At 44.1% G+C, this 20,230-nt stretch overlaps 1 protein-coding gene across 6 annotated transcripts in view; it reads left to right on the forward strand.

The window, feature by feature from the left end:
• cyth1a (cytohesin 1a) overlaps positions 1–20,230 on the forward strand; it is a 132,343-nt gene that overhangs the window by 39,445 nt on the left and 72,668 nt on the right. Inside the window, exon 1 of one of the 6 annotated variants that reach the window (XM_090197391.1) lies at positions 6,601–7,742. The exons of 3 other annotated variants lie outside the window; for them this stretch is intronic. In XM_090197391.1, coding sequence (XP_090053517.1) covers positions 7,715–7,742 — 28 coding nt within the window. In that variant the 5' untranslated portion in view covers positions 6,601–7,714. Of the gene's footprint in view, positions 1–6,600; positions 7,743–18,885; positions 19,207–20,230 lie in introns of those variants that run through there. 2 more of the 6 variants (XR_016486081.1, XM_090197393.1) reach the window with 2 other exon arrangements.

Below are 20,230 nucleotides of genomic sequence, written 5' to 3' on the forward strand. Positions count from 1 at the left end.
TAGAACTAGACCTTGTAGGCCTACTCTGAGTCATGTAGTAGAACTAGACCTTGTAGGCCTGCTCTGAGTCATGTAGTAGAACTAGACCTTGTAGGCCTACTCTGAGTCATGTAGTAGAACTAGACCTTGTAGGCCTACTCTGAGTCATGTAGTAGAACTAGACCTTGTAGGCCTGCTCTGAGTCATGTAGTAGAACTAGACCTTGTAGGCCTACTCTGAGTCATGTAGTAGAACTAGACCTTGTAGGCCTACTCTGAACCATGTAGTAGAACTAGACCTTGTAGGCCTGCTCTGAGTCATGTAGTAGAACTAGACCTTGTAGGCCTGCTCTGAGTCATGTAGTAGAACTAGACCTTGTAGGCCTACTCTGAACCATGTAGTAGAACTAGACCTTGTAGGCCTGCTCTGAGTCATGTAGTAGAACTAGACCTTGTAGGCCTGCTCTGAGTCATGTAGTAGAACTAGACCTTGTAGGCCTGCTCTGAGTCATGTAGTAGAACTAGACCTTGTAGGCCTGCTCTGAGTCATGTAGTAGAACTAGACCTTGTAGGCCTACTCTGAGTCATGTAGTAGAACTAGACCTTGTAGGCCTGCACTGAGTCATGTAGTAGAACTAGACCTTGTAGGCCTGCTCTGAGTCATGTAGTAGAACTAGACCTTGTAGGCCTGCTCTGAGTCATGTAGTAGAACTAGACCTTGTAGGCCTACTCTGAACCATGTAGTAGAACTAGACCTTGTAGGCCTGCTCTGAGTCATGTAGTAGAACTAAACCTTGTAGGCCTGCTCTGAGTCATGTAGTAGAAATAGACCTTGTAGGCCTACTCTGAGTCATGTAGTAGAAATAGACCTTGTAGGCCTACTCTGAACCATGTAGTAGAACTAGACCTTGTAGGCCTGCTCTGAGTCATGTAGTAGAACTAAACCTTGTAGGCCTGCTCTGAGTCATGTAGTAGAAATAGACCTTGTAGGCCTACTCTGAGTCATGTAGTAGAACTAAACCTTGTAGGCCTGCTCTGAGTCATGTAGTAGAAATAGACCTTGTAGGCCTACTCTGAGTCATGTAGTAGAACTAGACCTTGTAGGCCTGCACTGAGTCATGTAGTAGAACTAAACCTTGTAGGCCTACTCTGAGTCATGTAGTAGAAATAGACCTTGTAGGCCTACTCTGAACCATGTAGTAGAACTAGACCTTGTAGGCCTGCTCTGAGTCATGTAGTAGAACTAAACCTTGTAGGCCTGCTCTGAGTCATGTAGTAGAAATAGACCTTGTAGGCCTACTCTGAGTCATGTAGTAGAAATAGACCTTGTAGGCCTACTCTGAACCATGTAGTAGAACTAGACCTTGTAGGCCTGCTCTGAGTCATGTAGTAGAACTAAACCTTGTAGGCCTGCTCTGAGTCATGTAGTAGAAATAGACCTTGTAGGCCTACTCTGAGTCATGTAGTAGAACTAAACCTTGTAGGCCTGCTCTGAGTCATGTAGTAGAAATAGACCTTGTAGGCCTACTCTGAGTCATGTAGTAGAACTAGACCTTGTAGGCCTGCACTGAGTCATGTAGTAGAACTAAACCTTGTAGACCTACTCTGAGTCATGTAGTAGAAATAGACCTTGTAGGCCTACTCTGAGTCATGTAGTAGAACTAAACCTTGTAGGCCTACTCTGAGTCATGTAGTAGAAATAGACCTTGTAGGCCTACTCTGAGTCATGTAGTAGAACTAGACCTTGTAGGCCTACTCTGAGTCATGTAGTAGAAATAGACCTTGTAGGCCTACTCTGAGTCATGTAGTAGAACTAAACCTTGTAGGCCTACTCTGAGTCATGTAGTAGAAATAGACCTTGTAGGCCTACTCTGAGTCATGTAGTAGAAATAGACCTTGTAGGCCTACTCTGAGTCATGTAGTAGAACTAGACCTTGTAGGCCTGCTCTGAGTCATGTAGTAGAACTAAACCTTGTAGGCCTACTCTGAGTCATGTAGTAGAAATAGACCTTGTAGGCCTACTCTGAGTCATGTAGTAGAACTAAACCTTGTAGGCCTGCTCTGAGTCATGTAGTAGAACTAAACCTTGTAGGCCTACTCTGAACCATGTAGTAGAACTAGACCTTGTAGGCCTGCTCTGAGTCATGTAGTAGAACTAGACCTTGTAGGCCTACTCTGAGTCATGTAGTAGAACTAGACCTTGTAGGCCTACTCTGAGTCATGTAGTAGAACTAGACCTTGTAGGCCTGCTCTGAGTCATGTAGTAGAACTAGACCTTGTAGGCCTGCTCTGAGTCATGTAGTAGAACTAGACCTTGTAGGCCTGCTCTGAGTCATGTAGTAGAACTAGACCTTGTAGGCCTACTCTGAGTCATGTAGTAGAACTAGACCTTGTAGGCCTACTCTGAGTCATGTAGTAGAACTAGACCTTGTAGGCCTGCTCTGAGTCATGTAGTAGAACTAGACCTTGTAGGCCTGCTCTGAGTCATGTAGTAGAACTAGACCTTGTAGGCCTACTCTGAGTCATGTAGTAGAACTAGACCTTGTAGGCCTACTCTGAGTCATGTAGTAGAACTAGACCTTGTAGGCCTGCTCTGAGTCATGTAGTAGAACGAAACCGTTCACGGCTGCTGAGTGGCGCAGCAGTCTAAGGCGCTGTATCTCACTACTAGAGGCATCACTACAGACACCCTGGTTCGAATCCAGCCTGTATCACAACCGGCCATGATTGGGAGTCCCATAGGGCGGCGCACAATTGGCCCAGCGTCGTCCGGGTTTGGCCGATGTAGGCCGTCATTGTAAATAAGACTTTGTTCTTAACAGACTTTCCTAGCTAAATAAAGGTTACATTTAAAACAAAATCCACGTCTCCACCAGTGTCTTGAGGTTGTTTCAGGATGGGACCAACATCTTCTTCACACCACCTCTCCCAGTTGGTCAGACCAGAGAGAGAGAATAAGGAGAAAGTAGATGACTCTTTCCCAATTTGTCTTCCATTGACTCCTTGCATCCTCTCTTTACGTCGCATTGGAGGAGAAGGTCTGAGGGGAGGGACATTTGATTGATCTTTTCCTCCAATGTGGTTTAAGGAGGAGGCAAGAAGACTAATTGGAAGAGAGGCTACCTGTCATTCCCTCTCTCTCTTCCCGCCTCCCAAGACTGCTCTAACAGCATTCCTCCTCTTGGGCTTAGTGTTTAAACAGGCCAGGACATGCTCATACCATCTCTGACTCCTAACTGCAGTGTCGCAGACGTGCTGGTGTTGTGACAGAATCTCATCTTTACCAGAATTACCACAGTATAGTATTGATGTTTAATGAAGATGTCAGCTGACTGCTCCAAGCCCAGTAAACCTCTGTAGAGCTACAGAGAAAAAGATGCCACAGAGATGACTTCTTACCAATATTGCTACAAGACCAGTTGAGTAACAGTAGGAAACAGGTTTAATGCATTGTAAGACTTGTAATAAGCAAGTCCTCATTTGGCCGCCTTTCGTTCCAGTTCTCTGCTGCCTGTGACTGGAACGAATTGCAAAAATCGCTGAAGTTGGAGACTTTTATCTCCCTCACCAACTTCAAACATCTGCTATCTGAGCAGCTAACCGATCGCTGCAGCTGTACATAGTCCATCGTTAAATAGCCCACCCAATTTACCTACCTCATCCCCATACTGTTTTTATTTATTTACTTTTCTGCTCTTTTGCACACCAATATCTCTACTTGTACATGACCATCTGATCATTTATCACTCCAGTGTTAATCTGCAAAATTGTAATTATTCGCCTACCTCCTCATGCCTTTTGCACACAATGTATATAGACTCTCCTTTTTTTCTACTGTGTTATTGACTTGTTAATTGTTTATTCCATGTGTAACTCTGTGTTGTCTGTTCACACTGATATGCTTTATCTTGGCCAGGTCGCAGTCGCTGGTTTGAATCCAGGCTGCATCACAACCGGCCGTGATTGGTAGTCCCATAGGGCGGCGCACAATTGGCCCAGCGTTAGGGTTTGACCAGGGTAGGCCGTCATTGTAAATAAGAATTTGTTCTTAACTGACTTGCCTAGTTAAATAAAGGTTAAATAAATAACAGCCATTGCAGTGTAGATACAACATATTATAAAGGCATTATGAAGGCTCATACCCTATATGTACAGTTGAAGTTGGACGTTTACATACACCTTAGCCAAATGCACTCAGTTTTTCACAATTCCTGACATTTAATCCCAGTAAAAATTCCCTGTTTTAGGTCATTTAGGATCACCACTTTTATTTGAGCAATGAAATGTCAGAGTAATAGAGTGATTTATTTCAGCTTTTATTTATTTCATCACATTCCCAGTGGGTCATAAGTTTACCTACACTCAATTAGTATTTGGTAGCATTGCCTTTAAATTGTTTAACTTGAGTTAAACGTTTCGGGTAGCCTTCCACAAGCTTCCCACAATAAGCTGGGTGAATTTTGGCCCATTCCTCCTGACAGAGCTGGTGTAACTGAGTCAGGTTTGTAAGGCCTCCTTGAAAGCACGCTTTTTCAGTTCTGCCCACAAATGGGATTGAGCGGACCTCTTTGTGATGGCCACTCCAATACCTTGACTTTGTTGTCCTTAGGCCATTTTTCCACAACTTTAGAAGTATGCTTGGGGTCATTGTCCATTTGGAAAGACCCATTTGCGACCAAGCTTTAACTTCCTGACTGATGTCTTGACATGTTGCTTCAAATATATCCACATAATTTTCCTACCTCATGATGCCATCTATTTTGTGAAGTGCACCAGTCCCTCCTGCAGCAAAGCACCCCCACAGCATGATGCTGCCACCCCCGTGTTTCACGGTTGGGATGGTGTACTTCAGCTTGCAAGCCTCCCCCTTTTTCCTCCAAACCAGTTGATGGTCATTATGGCCAAACAGTTCTATTTTTGTTTCATCAGACCAGAGGACATTTCTCCAAAAAGTACGATCTTTGTCCCCATGTGCGGTTGCAAACCGTAGTCTGACTTTTTTATGGCGGTTTGGAGCAGTGTCTTCTTCCTTGCTGAGCGGCCTTTCAGGTTTTGTCGATATAGGACTCGTTTTACTGTGGTTATAGATATTCTTGTACCTGTTTCCTCCAGCATCTTCACAAGATCCTTTTCTGTTGTTCTGGGATTGATTTGTACTTTATGCACCAAAATACGTTCATCTCTAGGAGACAGAACGCGTCTCCTTCCTGCGGTATGATGGCTGCATGGTCCCATGGTGTTTATACTTGCGTACTATAGTTTGTACAGATGAACGGGGTACCTTCAGGCATTTAGAAATGTCTCCCAAGGATGAACCAGACTTGTGTAGGTCTTCAAAAAAATGTCTGAGGTCTTGGCTGATTTGTTTTGATTTTCCCACGATGTCAAGCAAAGAGGCACTGAGTTTGAAGGTAGGCCTTGAAATACATCCACAGGTACACCTCCAATTGACTCAAATTATGTCAATTAGCATATCCGAAGCTTCTAAAGCCATGACATCTTTTTCTGGAATTTTCCAAGCTGTTTAAAGGCACAGTCAACTTAGTGTATGTACAATTCTGACCCACTGGAATTGTGATACTTTGAATGATAAGTGAAATAATCTGTCAGGAAACAATTGTTGCAAAATTACTTGTGTCATGCACAAAGTAGATGTCCTAACCGACTTGCCAAAACTATAGTTTGTTAACAAGAAATGTGTGGAGTGGTTGAAAAACGAGATTTATTGACTCCAACCTAAGTGTATGTAAACTTCCAACTTCAACTGTATACACAGGAGTAAAGATTTACACCCAAGTGTTACAAAAAGTTGCATTAATGTTGTAGAATGTGTTGTGCCATAACACAGTTCAGTTGCACAACACATTCTACAACATTAATGCAACTTTTTGTAACACTTGGGTGTAATTCTTTACTCCTGTGTATACAGTTGAAGTTGGAAGTTTACATACACTTAGGTTGGAGTCAATAAATCTCGTTTTTCAACCACTCCACACATTTCTTGTGAGAGTAATTAGCCTATAGTATCGGGTGACTGTCACTATGATGAGATGTGAGTGACAGCATAGGTCCTATGCCAGGGGCAGACTGGGACCAGAAATCGGCCCGGGCATTTCATCACGCTGGAATCTGACAATTTTGGGCAGGTTTCTGTGTCTGTGCTCATTAACCTATTGAATTTACTAGTTTAATTTACTAATTTAACTAATAAAATAACTTAAAATACTGTATGGTTTTGTATCTCTCTTTGGCATAATACTGCCACAAACAAGGGCCTACATTATAAGTAGGCTAACAATGAAAAAGTAATTTCTTTACTTTTCATTCAAGTCACCGAAAGTTTGTTTTCCTGTTTATTGTCTCATTGTATTCTGAGGTAGAGTTGCAGTATTCTGAGGTAGAGTTGCAGTATTCTGAGGTAGAGTTGCAGTATTCTGAGGTAGAGTTGCAGTATTCTGAAGTCGACCTATGTGACCACACACACACGCACACACACACACACACATCTCCGATTTGAGTCTGACGGATGTGGTGGAGTGTTGAAGGCAGCAATATTGCACAGATTGCCAATGTACTGCACTATCTGTGTGTCAATCTCTTTCCCTGCCTCCACCACCACTCAACTCTGCTGCCTGTTTTCCTCCCAACAACAGCCTGATCTCAGTTTAACAGTTTAACAAGGCAACAGGTTGGAATAGAGTGAAATAGTAATGGCGTCTTTTTGTAGGAAATAACTCCGTCACGGTTCATTGAACAAAGCCTATGGGGAAATGAATGGCGTTTTTGCAGGGGTTTTGGATAAACACTGAAAATAAGGTCTGTAGTTAACACAGGTTTAGGAGATCTTATACGTTTTGTTCAAATCAAACTTTGTCACGTGTGCCGAATACAACATGTGTAGGTAGACCTTACCGTGAAATGCTTTACTTACAAGCCCTTAACCAACAGTGCAGTTCAAGAAAGAGTTAAGAAAATATTTACCTAATAAACTAAAGTACAATTATTATAAAATAACAATGAGGCCATATACAGGGCGTACCGGTACATAGTGCGGGGGTACAGGTTAGTCAAGGTAATATAGAAATAGAAATCCCTGATCACACTTGTGACGTTGGCTAGCCAAGCTCATGCCCATAAACGTGTCATCGGGTCTAACGCCAAACTGCGCATGTGCAGGGCGTCAAATCATTGGCACTCCTTCGATATAAAGTTGTTTTTGACAAAAATTAAAACGTGTCAGTATGTCACTTTCACGCGGTTGGAGTAATGGCATGTTCAACTCCTTAATATATTGGCTCGCATCTAGGTTGTGCCTTTAGATTGCGAGAAAATTAACAACTAAGGAAGAATGTTTCCTTTCTCTCATTGACTTCTCAAACCCCCAAACTCGGCCTGGTCTGTTTCACCAGCGTTCCCTGGGTTTAGAAGCTCTGTGATTATACTGCGCGTTACGCAAAGACGTGCGTGCCATTTGCCGCGCCTCTTCCCGAACAGAGTCACTGCTGCGCAGACACAGATTGGCTTGTCAAAGTACGCGAAACCACTCCCTTCAACTGCTAACTCCCTTCCTTTGAATAGCAACCCATCAGATACCGTGTTTTATATACGTGATTCCAGTACATAATAGTAAAAGTTATTCAATTAACCGTTTAAATAGCATTGGTTTCGTATCCGCAAGGTGAGCGGTGAAAACTTTGAAGCACCCACTCATTTGGAATAGCCTACTAGACCGGAAAATGGTTCTCAAATCGGAAGACGGAGTCGGTAAGTTATACTACATAGTGAGAAAAATATTATTCTGATCTGAAATGTATTCGCAAAGTTTGCTCACTTGTTGTCAATAGATAGCCGATTCAATTCTGTGTTTTACGAAATGATTCAGAGAGCTCAGAAGTTTAGTCTGTAATGAGCTTTGGTGGTGAGCGTGAGAACTCACCCACAAAATGTCTTCTACTCTGAGTCGGCGATGGGGTGGCCTTGCTTACAATGTTTACTTACTAAGTTGACTAAGAAACAATTCCTCCCGGAATGCCACTGATTGCCATAGTCCTGAAAACAAATTCCATGCAGCCTACTATTCTAAGGAAAGTTGTCGGTGTTATGATCATATTCATTGTCAATAGATTCCTGCATGATTCCGTTTATTATATCAGTTGTCTCACACATTTGTTATTTTGAGGCTATGTTATTTATTGGCCATGTATTATTTAATTTAGAGGCCTTCAATGTATTACTACAATAATAGTAGAGGGACAGACTCATTTTTCCTGAATAAATAATGTAGGCCTATTTCCATGCTCGACACATTGTAACATTAGTTACAGGGATGCATTGTAAAACACATAATGCGTTGTGAATCTATAGATTACCAGCACATTTGATGTATTATTCTGGTTGAACAGGATCTTGTTGTTCAACTGTTGGGTTTTTGTGTTTAGTGTCACTGTACAGTGAATGAATCACTATAAGGGTCTGTTCACTAGCAACAGGTGTTTGTCTGCAGCCCTGCCGTTTCATTACCAAAGTAGGCCGTTGGCACGTTCAGTAACACTTAGCAAGAGCCTAAAGTGATCTTATATCTGTGTAATAATGCTCAGTACTTTAGTAACAATATTGCATTCATGTTTTTGTTGTAATGGAGTTGAGTAGTTTTAGTAATTACACAAGAGGAGTTAGGATTATTCCACCTGGGTAATAACAAAACCGCTCCATTAAATGCCATTACTAATACATCACAATGTTAATGCGATGTTATTACAAGAGCAATCACAGTTTTAGAAGAGCAACTTCATGTTAAATACCACCACCCATTCTAAAGAGATCAGCCATATTGTTCTTTGGGTGTAATTTCAGTCAATGCTTCATTCTTTAAGCAAGATCCCCCCCCTCTTATTAGGCTAGCAATTTCCGTTAGTCATAACCATTAAATGTGTCATTTTCCTATGAAAGACCCTGTCGCCTTTGATGTCTGTAGTGGAAAGAGGAGGCCTTCATGTTGCCTGTATTGTTTAATATTCTTTTCATCTATGGTTTGGTGAACCTGTGGGTCGTTATAATTCACAGTTTTAGCCCACTTCACGTCCTTGTTAATCCTGTTAGAGGAACTGTAAACTAGAGGTCGACCGATAATGATTTCTCAACACCCATACCGATACTGATTATCGGAGGACCCCAAAAATTAATGGAGGACCAAAAAAAGCCGATACCGATTAATTGGCCAATTATTTTATGTATATATATTTGTAATAAATGACAATTACAACAATACTCAATGAACACTTTTATTTTAACTTAATATAATACATATATTAATTTAGTCTCAAATAAATCATGAAACATGTTGAAATTGGTTTAAATAATGCAAAAACACAGTGATGGACAAGAAAGTAAAGCTGCAATATGTGCTATGTAAGAAAGCTAACGTTTCAGTTCCTTGCTCAGAACATGAGAACATATGAAAGCTGGTGGTTCCTTTTAACATGAGTCTGCAATATTCCCAGTTAAGAAGTTTTAGGTTGTACTTATTATAGGAATTATAGGACTATTTATCTCTATACCATTTATATTTCATATGCCTTTGACTATTGGATGTTCTTATGGGCACTGTAGTATTGTCAGCCTAATCTCTGGAGTTGATAGTCTTGAAGTCATAAACAGCACTGTGCCTCAAGCATTGCTAAGAGTTGCTGTTTGAATGAATGCTTACGAGCCTGCTGCTGCCTACCATTGCTCTGTCAGGCTGCTCTACTAAATATTAAATCATACCCGCCCGTTGGGCGAAGTAGGCTGTGATTCAATGATAAATTAACAGGCACCACATTGATTATGTGCAACGCAGGACAAGCTAGTTAACCTAGTAATATCATCAACCATGTGTAGTTAACTAGTGATTATCTGAAGAATTATTGTTTTTTATAAGATAAGTTTAATGCTAGGTAGCAGCTTACCTTGGCTCCTTGCAGCCACAAGGTCCTTTTGAAGCTGCACTCGCGTAACAGGTAGTCAGCCTGCCAAGCCGTTTCCTCGTGGAGTAACAGGTGGTCAGCCTGTCAAGCCGTTTCCTCGTGGAGTGCAATATAATCGGCTTCCAAAAAGGCAGTTATGTTGTTGTTATGAAAACTTGAAGTCGGCCCAAATTAGTCGGCCATGCCGATTTTTAATCGGTTGACCTCTACTGTGAACCCCACTGACTGACTGACTGACTGACTGACTGACTGACTGAACCCCTCTGACTGACTGACTGACTGAACCATTCTGAATGACTGACTGACTGAACCCCTCTGACTGACTAACTGAACCCCTCTGACTGACTGAACCATTCTGAATGACTGACTGACTGAACCCCTCTGACTGACTGAACCCCTCTGACTGACTGAACCATTCTGAATGACTGACTGACTGAACCCCTTTGACTGACAGTATGCCACATGCCAGATGATTTAGTTACAGTATGGAATTCACAACTAAATGTTTGCCAGCTAGATATCTTCTAACTATTAAGTTAACTGTCTAGAATGTGCTAAATGGTCTGCAGTTGTGCATTTGGTTTGCTAACTTAGTAGCTAGTTATCTAGCTAAGTGGTTAGCTTCTTGCAATCAAGCTCCTCTTGGTAAGAGCAGAGAATCCCCTCCGGATCAAGAGCCTTGCTGTCTAATATTAGTTTTGTGAGTGAACTAAATAGGGCATCGGGTACCATTTGGACTCTCTGTCTCTATGCCTGGTTACTGTGCTGATAACATTTCCCCAGGACTGGCCCCTTTCTCTCTGGCAGTCACATTGGACGCAGGCGGGCTCAGTGGAACCAAGCCATCTCTTTCCTTCCTCCTCTCTCTCTCTCTCTCTCCTTGTCTTCTACAGTTCTAGAACAGGTAGCAACAGGTTGAATGTTTGTCATAACAGCAGAAGTCACTGATCAGTGCTGTTGATGGGGTCCCTGTGTTACAGACTGTAACGTCTACAGTGCTGCTGCTATAACAGTCAGTTTTGTTGTGACCTCTGTAGCGACGCATTTCAAGAACTCTGAAAATGTGCCATTCAAATGTTGTGGCTGGGCTGCCCATGCTTTGGTTGTGTACTTTTAGGAATTTGATTTGTTTGGGCTGTGGGGGAGGGAGGTTAAAGTGAAAGGATGTTTTTTTGATCTATTACATATAGAGCTGTACATGCTAGAGTGCCTACCCATAGTATTCACTGATGGGATCTCTATTGTGTGCTCGGTAATGTGACTGGAATAATAGATTACTCTGTGTGTGTCTCTGTGTGTCTCTGTGTGTATCTGTGTGTCTCCTGTGTGTCTCCTGTGTGTCTCTGTGTGTCTCTGTGTGTCTCAGTGTGAAAGAGAGAGTATTACAGGGAGCAGGAGAAAGAGAGACCATAGGAACAATGTTAGAGATGGAAGCTATGTGATAATGCTGTCCCAGACAGCTGTGTGAAGCATCGTTGCTTGGCTTTGGGGTCAGTCTGACTAATGGCTATAGTCTGGAGATGATGCATCTCAGCCTATGTTCCATTATACTAGCAAACAATACACAACCCATTTCTTGATCCTACGTCATTTGCAAGTGTGGACAGTGGAAAACAAAAGAGGTCCTGCTCCTCAGAGTGGAGGGTGGAGGACTGTGGTCATGAAGGAGGAGGAGGTTGTGTTGGGGTGCACTACACCTTTCCCACAGTCAGGGCGTTGACTGACTGCCGCTCACTCTGCGCTTTCTCTCTGCCCTAGAGCTGTGAGAAACGGCCACAACAGGAAGCCAGCAGAGCTCCCAATGAGCCTGGCAGGAAGTGACGTGTGTGTCTGTGTTGGAGGGCGGGGTACCACACACACACACACACACACACACACGGCCCGGGTGGGTGGGATAGTGTGTGCCTGTCTGTCTTGTGTGACAACCACTGTGTGTGGCTGGCTCTGTGTCAGCTACTGGTGTGGACGGCCTATAATGCCAGTGGGGATGTTGACAGTATGACGAGGCATCAGGGGCTTCAGCATCAACATGGAGCAAAGATGGCTGTTGTAGATACATGGTGACGCTTCCCCTTTGTGCATATCTAGAATCAGCTTCCCCTCCCTCAATCCTAACCTTAACCATTAGTGAGGGAAATAATCAGTGTGTAGGTCAACTTCACCCTACTCCTTCACTCCCACCACTACCAGGATTTCAGGATGTTTATGTTGTGTGTGTTGGTTTAGCAGAGAGGCCCAGTCTACTGCTGTTCCCCCTGTACCAGAGCACAGTACTGGTTGAACCCCTACTCCCCCTGTACCAGAGTACAGTACTGGTTGAACCCCTAATCCCCCTGTACCAGAGTACAGTACTGGTTGAACCCCTACTCCCCCTGTACCAGAGTACAGTACTGGTTGAACCCCTACTCCCCCTGTACCAGAGTACAGTACTGGTTGAACCCCTACTCCCCCTGTACCAGAGTACAGTACCGGTTGAACCCCTACTCCCCCTGTACCAGAGCACAGTACCGGTTGAACCCCTACTCCCCCTGTACCAGAGTACAGTACTGGTTGAACCCCTACTCCCCCTGTACCAGAGTACAGTACTGGTTGAACCCCTACTCCCCCTGTACCAGAGTACAGTACTGGTTGAACCCCTACTCCCCCTGTACCAGAGTACAGTACTGGTTGAACCCCTACTCCCCCTGTACCAGAGTACAGTACCGGTTGAACCCCTACTCCCTCTGTACCAGAGTACAGTACTGGTTGAACCCCTACTCCCCCTGTACCAGAGTACAGTACTGGTTGAACCCCTACTCCCCCTGTACCAGAGTACAGTACTGGTTGAACCCCTACTCCCCCTGTACCAGAGTACAGTACTGGTTGAACCCCTACTCCCCCTGTACCAGAGTACAGTACCGGTTGAACTCCTACTCCCCCTGTACCAGAGCACAGTACCAGTTGAACCCCTACTCCCCCTGTACCAGAGTACAGTACTGGTTGAACCCCTACTCCCCCTGTACCAGAGTACAGTACCAGTTGAACCCCTACTCCCCCTGTACCAGAGTACAGTACCGGTTGAACCCCTACTCCCCCTGTACCAGAGTACAGTACTGGTTGAACCCCTACTCCCCCTGTACCAGAGCACAGTACCGGTTGAACCCCTACTCCCCCTGTACCAGAGTACAGTACTGGTTGAACCCCTACTCCCCCTGTACCAGAGCACAGTACTGGTTGAACCCCTACTCCCCCTGTACCAGAGTACAGTACCAGTTGAACCCCTACTCCCCCTGTACCAGAGTACAGTACCGGTTGAACCCCTACTCCCCCTGTACCAGAGTACAGTACTGGTTGAACCCCTACTCCCCCTGTACCAGAGCACAGTACCAGTTGAACCCCTACTCCCCCTGTACCAGAGTACAGTACCGGTTGAACCCCTACTCCCCCTGTACCAGAGTACAGTACTGGTTGAACCCCTACTCCCCCTGTACCAGAGCACAGTACCGGTTGAACCCCTACTCCCCCTGTACCAGAGTACAGTACTGGTTGAACCCCTACTCCCCCTGTACCAGAGTACAGTACCGGTTGAACCCCTACTCCCCCTGTACCAGAGCACAGTACCGGTTGAACCCCTACTTCCACTGTACCAGAGCACAGTACTGGTTCCCAGCCGCTGGAACCTGTATACATCTCTAGGCCTATACAGCACACTTACTATAAAAACCACCAGCTCCTCTCTCTGCCTTGTGCTGACAATGACAGTCACACACACGCACGCACGCACACGCGCGCGTAAGGGCTTGCATCGACACACATATGCAAGCACACACGTGCATGCGTATAAACACACACACACACCTTTAGAAGTTCCTTTCTCATAGGTCAGCTAGAGTCATTTCCCCTGGCCCAGTTGAAACCACATGGGCTGGATCATGAGACCATGTCTCTAGCTAGGGAGTCAATCTGTATGATCCTGTTATCCTTAAAGGGATACTTTATATTCATCTCCAGCACCACCACAACATCACCATGTGTGAAAGTGGCACGTTTCTGTGTTTTGTAGTAAAAAAAGAGGAAGATAAGTGTTTCCATGACATCATCATGCCGTCTCACAATTGGTCAAAATCACACGATGCACACCGATGATGTCATTGGAAACACTCATCTTCCTCTATCGGTTTTACCACAAAACATAGAACCCTGTCATTTTCACAGATGTTAATGTTGGGGTGGTGCTGGAGATGATGAATATAAAGTAGAAACCTGGTGAAGTTTCCCTTTAAGGGAGAGCTCCTAGGGGGTTAATGACTAGCTATTGATGATGTAGGTCCCAGAAGGGTCTGTCTTCCTACCACTGTAGGAGCCTTTATATCAACGTTGGGATGTTACTTTTTTCATCATCTCAATGTGTCTAGTAGTGGTCGACCGGCATGGCCGATTGAATTAGGGCCGTTTTCATAATAATCGCTAATCGGTTACATTGCTCTCCACGAGGAGACTGAGTGGCAGGCTGACTACCGGTTACACGAGTGCAGCAAGGAGCCAAGGTAAGTTGCTAGCTAGCATTAAACTTATCTTATAAAAACAATCTTAACATAATCACTAGTTAACTACACATGGTTGATGATATTACTAGTTTATCTAGCTTGTCCTGCGTTGCATATAATCAATGTGGTGCCTGTTAATTTATCATCGAATCACAACCTACTTCGCCAAACGGGTGATGATTTAACAAAGGTGCATTCACGAAAAAAGCACAATCTTTGCACAAATGTGCCTAACCATGAACATCAATGCCTTTCTTAAAATCAATACACAGAAGTACATGTTTTTAAACCTGCAATGTTAACTAGGGAAATTGTGTCACTTCTCTTGCGTTCATTGCACACAGAGTCAGAGTATATGCAACAGTTTGGGCTGCCTGGCTCATTGCAAACTAATTTGCCAGAATTGTACATAATTATGACATAACATTGAAGGTTGTACAATGTAACAGGAATATTTAGACTGATGGATGCCACCCGTTAGATAAAATACGGAACGGTTCCGTATTTCACTGAAAGAATAAACGTTTTGTTTTCGAAATGATAGTTCTGGATTCGACCATATTAATGACCAAAGGCTCATATTTATGTGTTTATTATATTCAAATGAAGTCTATGATTTGATATTTGATAGAGCAGTCTGACTGAGCCGTGGTAGGCAGCAGCAGGCTCGTAAGCATTCATTCAAACAGCACTTTACTGCGTTTGCCAGCAGCTGTTTATGTCTTCAAGCCTATGAACCCCTGAGATTAGGGTGGCAATACTAAAGTACCTAGTAGAACATCCAACAGTCAAAGGTATATGAAATACAAATGGTATAGAGAGAAATAGTTGACGCGTCATAATTCCTATAATAACTGAAACCTAAAACTACTTAACTGGGAATATTGAAGAAGTGGGAATATTGAACCACCAGCAGATGCAAGCACACACATGCATGCTTATAAACACACACACACCTTTAGAAGTTCCTGTCTCATAGGTCAGCTAGAGAGAATGTTCTGAGCAGGAACTGAAACGTGAGCTTTTTTTTTTTTTTTGTTATTATTTTCGACTTACTAAGGTTGTTGTCGTCTCATCCAAACTACTAGCTAACATATTATTATTGTTATAAAGCTGCATTATTGTCTGAAAGGGGAAGTGAGACTCTTGTTGCTCCCAAATGGCACCCAGGCTTATAGTGCTCTACTTTGGACCAGGGCCCGTAGCTCTCTGAGACTCTGGGCTTTGAGGTAGTAGCTCTCTGAGACTCTGGGCTTTGAGGTAGTGGCTGTCTGAGACTCTGGGCTTTGAGGTAGTGGCTCTCTGAGACTCTGGGCTTTGAGGCAGTGGCTCTCTGAGACTCTGGGCTTTGAGGTAGTGGCTGTCTGAGACTCTGGGCTTTGAGGTAGTGGCTCTCAGACTCTGGGCTTTGAGGTAGTGGCTCTCAGACTCTGGGCTTTGAGCTAGTGGCTCTCAGACTCTGGGCTTTGAGGTAGTGGCTCTCTGAGACTCTGGGCTTTGAGGTAGTGGCTCTCAGACTCTGGGCTTTGAGGTAGTGGCTCTCAGACTCTGGGCTTTGAGCTAGTGGCTCTCAGACTCTGGGCTTTGAGGTAGTGGCTCTCAGACTCTGGGCTTTGAGGTAGTGGCTCTCAGACTCTGGGCTTTGAGGTAGTGGCTCTCAGACTCTGGGCTTTGAGGTAGTGGCTCTCAGACTCTGGGCTTTGAGGTAGTGCATGTAATACATGTATCACTAGCCACTTTGTACTATACTATGCCACTTTGTTTACATACTCATCTCATTTGTACATACTGTACCCGATACCATCTACTGTATCTTGCCTATACTGCTCTGTACCATCACTCATTCATATATCCTTATGTACATATTCTTTATCCCCTTACACTGTGTACAAGACAGTAGTTTTGGAATTGTTAGTTAGATTACTTGTTATTACTGCATTGTCGGAACTAGAAGCACAAGCATTTCGCTACACTCGCATTAACATCTGCTAACCATGTGTATGTGACAAATAAAATTTGATTTGATTTGATTTGATTTGATTTAGTGGCTCTCTGAGACTCTGGGCTTTGAGGTAGTGGCTGTCTGCAACTCTGGGCTTTGAGGTAGTGGCTCTCAGACTCTGGGCTTTGAGCTAGTGGCTGTCTGAGACTCTGGGCTTTGAGGTAGTGGCTCTCATACTCTGGGCTTTGAGGTAGTGGCTGTCTGCAACTCTGGGCTTTGAGGTAGTGGCTCTCAGACTCTGGGCTTTGAGCTAGTGGCTGTCTAAGAATCTGGGCTTTGAGCTAGTGGCTGTCTTAAGACTCTGGGCTTTGAGCTAGTGGCTGTCTAAGAATCTGGGCTTTGAGCTAGTGGCTGTCTTAAGACTCTGGACTTTGAGCTAGTGGCTGTCTGCAACTCTGGGCTTTGAGCTAGTGGCTGTCTGCAACTCTGGGCTTTGAGGTAGTGGCTCTCAGACTCTGGGCCTTGAGGTAGTGGCTCTCAGACTCTGGGCTTTGAGGTAGTGGCTCTCTGAGACTCTGGGCTTTGAGGTAGTGGCTCTCTGAGACTCTGGGGTTTGATGGAGTGACTCCCTGAGACGGTGAAGTATGTAGCTGTGACTCAGACTGGTGACAGAAGCCCAGACTCATAGGCCTGAGTCATAACAAGAGCTCATGTAGCCTAGTGCCCACCCACTGTCCCTCTAGAGATGGTAAGAGATGACTTCACAAAGTCACTAGTCAAACAACGACATTATGCATTCACTTTCAAGAACCATTCCTCTTGTATTCATAAATGTATTCTTCATCTCAGTATCAGAGTAGGAGGTTGTCATAGCTACGGAGATTGTACTTTGATAAGTGTCAGTACAGTGTAATGACATCATGGAACATACGTTCATACATAACAGTCATGTTTGTTGTGTTGAAAGGCTCCATATTTATCTGAGGGTCTCTTGTTAAGATCTGAATACCACTCTGAGCTTGGTATGCCGGAATACACTACCTTCTCAGATGAACAACTGTGTGTGTGTGTGTGTGTTTCAGTGCAAGTGTGTGTGTGTTTCAGTGTGAGTGTGTGCGTTTCAGTGTGAGTGTGTGCGTTTCAGTGTGAGTATGTGTGTTTCAGTGTGAGTGTGTGTGTTTCAGTGTGAGTGTGTGCGTTTCAGTGTGAATGTGTGTGTTTCAGTGCAAGTGTGTGTTTCAGTGTGAGTGTGTGCGTTTCAGTGTGAGTGTGTGCGTTTCAGTGTGAGTATGTGTGTTTCAGTGTGAGTGTGTGTGTTTCAGTGTGAGTGTGTGCGTTTCAGTGTGAATGTGTGTGTTTCAGTGTGAGTGTGTGTGTTTCAGTGTGAGTGTGTGTGTTTCAGTGTGAGTGTGTGCGTTTCAGTGTGAGTGTGTGTGTTTCAGTGTGAGTGTGTGCGTTTCAGTGTGAGTGTGTGCGTTTCAGTGTGAGTGTGTGTGTTTCAGTGTGAGTGTGTGCGTTTCAGTGTGAGTGTGTGTGTTTCAGTGTGAGTGTGTGTGTTTCAGTGTGAGTGTGTGCGTTTCAGTGTGAGTGTGTGTGTTTCAGTGTGAGTGTGTGTGTGTTTCAGTGTGAGTGTGTGCGTTTCAGTGTGAGTGTGTGTGTTTCAGTGTGAGTGTGTGCGTTTCAGTGTGAGTGTGTGCGTTTCAGTGTGAGTGTGTGTGTTTCAGTGTGAGTGTGTGTGTGTTTCAGTGTGAGTGTGTGCGTTTCAGTGTGAGTGTGTGTGTTTCAGTGTGAGTGTGTGTGTTTCAGTGTGAGTGTGTGCGTTTCAGTGTGAGTGTGTGTGTTTCAGTGTGAGTGTGTGTGTGTTTCAGTGTGAGTGTGTGTGTTTCAGTGTGAGTGTGTGTGTTTCAGTGTGAGTGTGTGCGTTTCAGTGTGAGTGTGTGTGTTTCAGTGTGAGTGTGTGTGTTTCAGTGTGAGTGTGTGTGTTTCAGTGTGAGTGTGTGTGTTTCAGTGTGAGTGTGTGTGTTTCAGTGTGAGTGTGTGCGTTTCAGTGTGAGTGTGTGTGTTTCAGTGTGAGTATGTGTGTGTTTCAGTGTGAGTGTGTGTGTTTCAGTGTGAGTGTGTGTGTTTCAGTGTGAGTGTGTGTGTTTCAGTGTGAGTGTGTGTGTTTCAGTGTGAGTGTGTGTGTTTCAGTGTGAGTGTGTGTGTTTCAGTGTGAGTGTGTGTGTTTCAGTGTGAGTGTGTGTGTTTCAGTGTGAGTGTGTGTGTTTCAGTGTGAGTGTGTGTGTTTCAGTGTGAGTGTGTGTGTTTCAGTGTGAGTGTGTGTGTTTCAGTGTGAGTGGGGGGAAGAGACAGACAGGCGGAGGAGAAGAAATGAAAAAGAAGAGAAGGAATAGAGGATGGCCACTGGGTGGAGCCTCTATGTTAATGATAGCCACGGCAGAGGAGAGAGGGACTGAGCAAGAGGGGAGGGAGGGATGGGGTTGGGAAAGAGAGAGAGAGAGAGAGAGGGGTGCGTGAATAAGTGTTTCTCTCCAGATGGACTGTGGCTGGCTGTGTGCTTGGAGCAGGCAGGCTACATAGTGAGTTCTGTGTGGTACAGTAGGGTAGACAGACAGCACCTCTCTCTCTCTCTTTCTGGTCTGCTGGAGGAGCCGGCTGCCTCCCTCTCTCCTTCGCTGGCCATGCTGTCGCTAGGCTTAACAGGCCGGACTAGCTGATTGAGGAGAGCGAGGTGCCCAACGGATAGGAGAGGGGGAAGACAGGAGCTGACGTACTTTTAAGGATTGTTCACCCAGGTTAGTCATTTTGATTTGTTACAATGTGATTATTGTCATTATTAGCTGCCTGTAGCATTTCATTTAATTCATTGTGTCTGTGTGGGCTGTGTTTGTGTACACTTTTCCTTTAAAAGCAAATACAGAATTGAACTCTGTACAATTTTAAAGTGTGTGTGTGTGTGTGAGAATGCATTCATACGTGTTTGTGTGTGCATGTGTTCGCATGCGTCTGTTTTCTCACACACACACACACACACACACACACACACACACACACACACACACACACACACACACAAACACACACACACACACACACACACACACACACACACACGATCCATTTTCATTGCTGCAGTAATAACATCTGCCAGGCTGGAGATAATGCATCTACGTCAGATCAATACTATCCTGTTATGAACACTGAAATACTGTCTGATGAAGGATGGACCTGCTACTCAATACAATACTATCCTGTTATGAGCACTGAAATACTGTCTGATGAAGGATGGACCTGTTACTCAATACAATACTATCCTGTTATGAGCACTGAAATACTGTCTGATGAAGGATGGACCTGTTACTCAATACAATACTATCCTGTTATGAGTACTGAAATACTGTCTGATGAAGAATGGACCTGTTACTCAATACAATACTATCCTGTTATGAGTACTGAAATACTGTCTGATGAAGGATGGACCTGCTACTCAATACAATACTATCCTGTTATGAGTACTGAAATACTGTCTGATGAAGGATGGACCTGCTACTCAATACAATACTATCCTGTTATGAGTACTGAAATACTGTCTGATGAAGGATGGACCTGCTACTCAATACAATACAATACAATACTATCCTGTTATGAACACTGAAATACTGTCTGATGAAGAATGGACCTGCTACTCAATACAATACTATCCTGTTATGAGCACTGAAATACTGTCTGATGAAGGCTGGACCTGCTACTCAATACAATACAATACAATACTATCCTGTTATGAGTACTGAAATACTGTCTGATGAAGGATGGACCTGT

The sequence above is a fragment of the Oncorhynchus mykiss genome, chromosome 13, assembly GCF_057628025.1.
Source record: "Oncorhynchus mykiss isolate SJ-2025 chromosome 13, ASM5762802v1, whole genome shotgun sequence".
In the NCBI taxonomy this organism is placed as follows: Eukaryota; Metazoa; Chordata; class Actinopteri; order Salmoniformes; family Salmonidae; genus Oncorhynchus; species Oncorhynchus mykiss.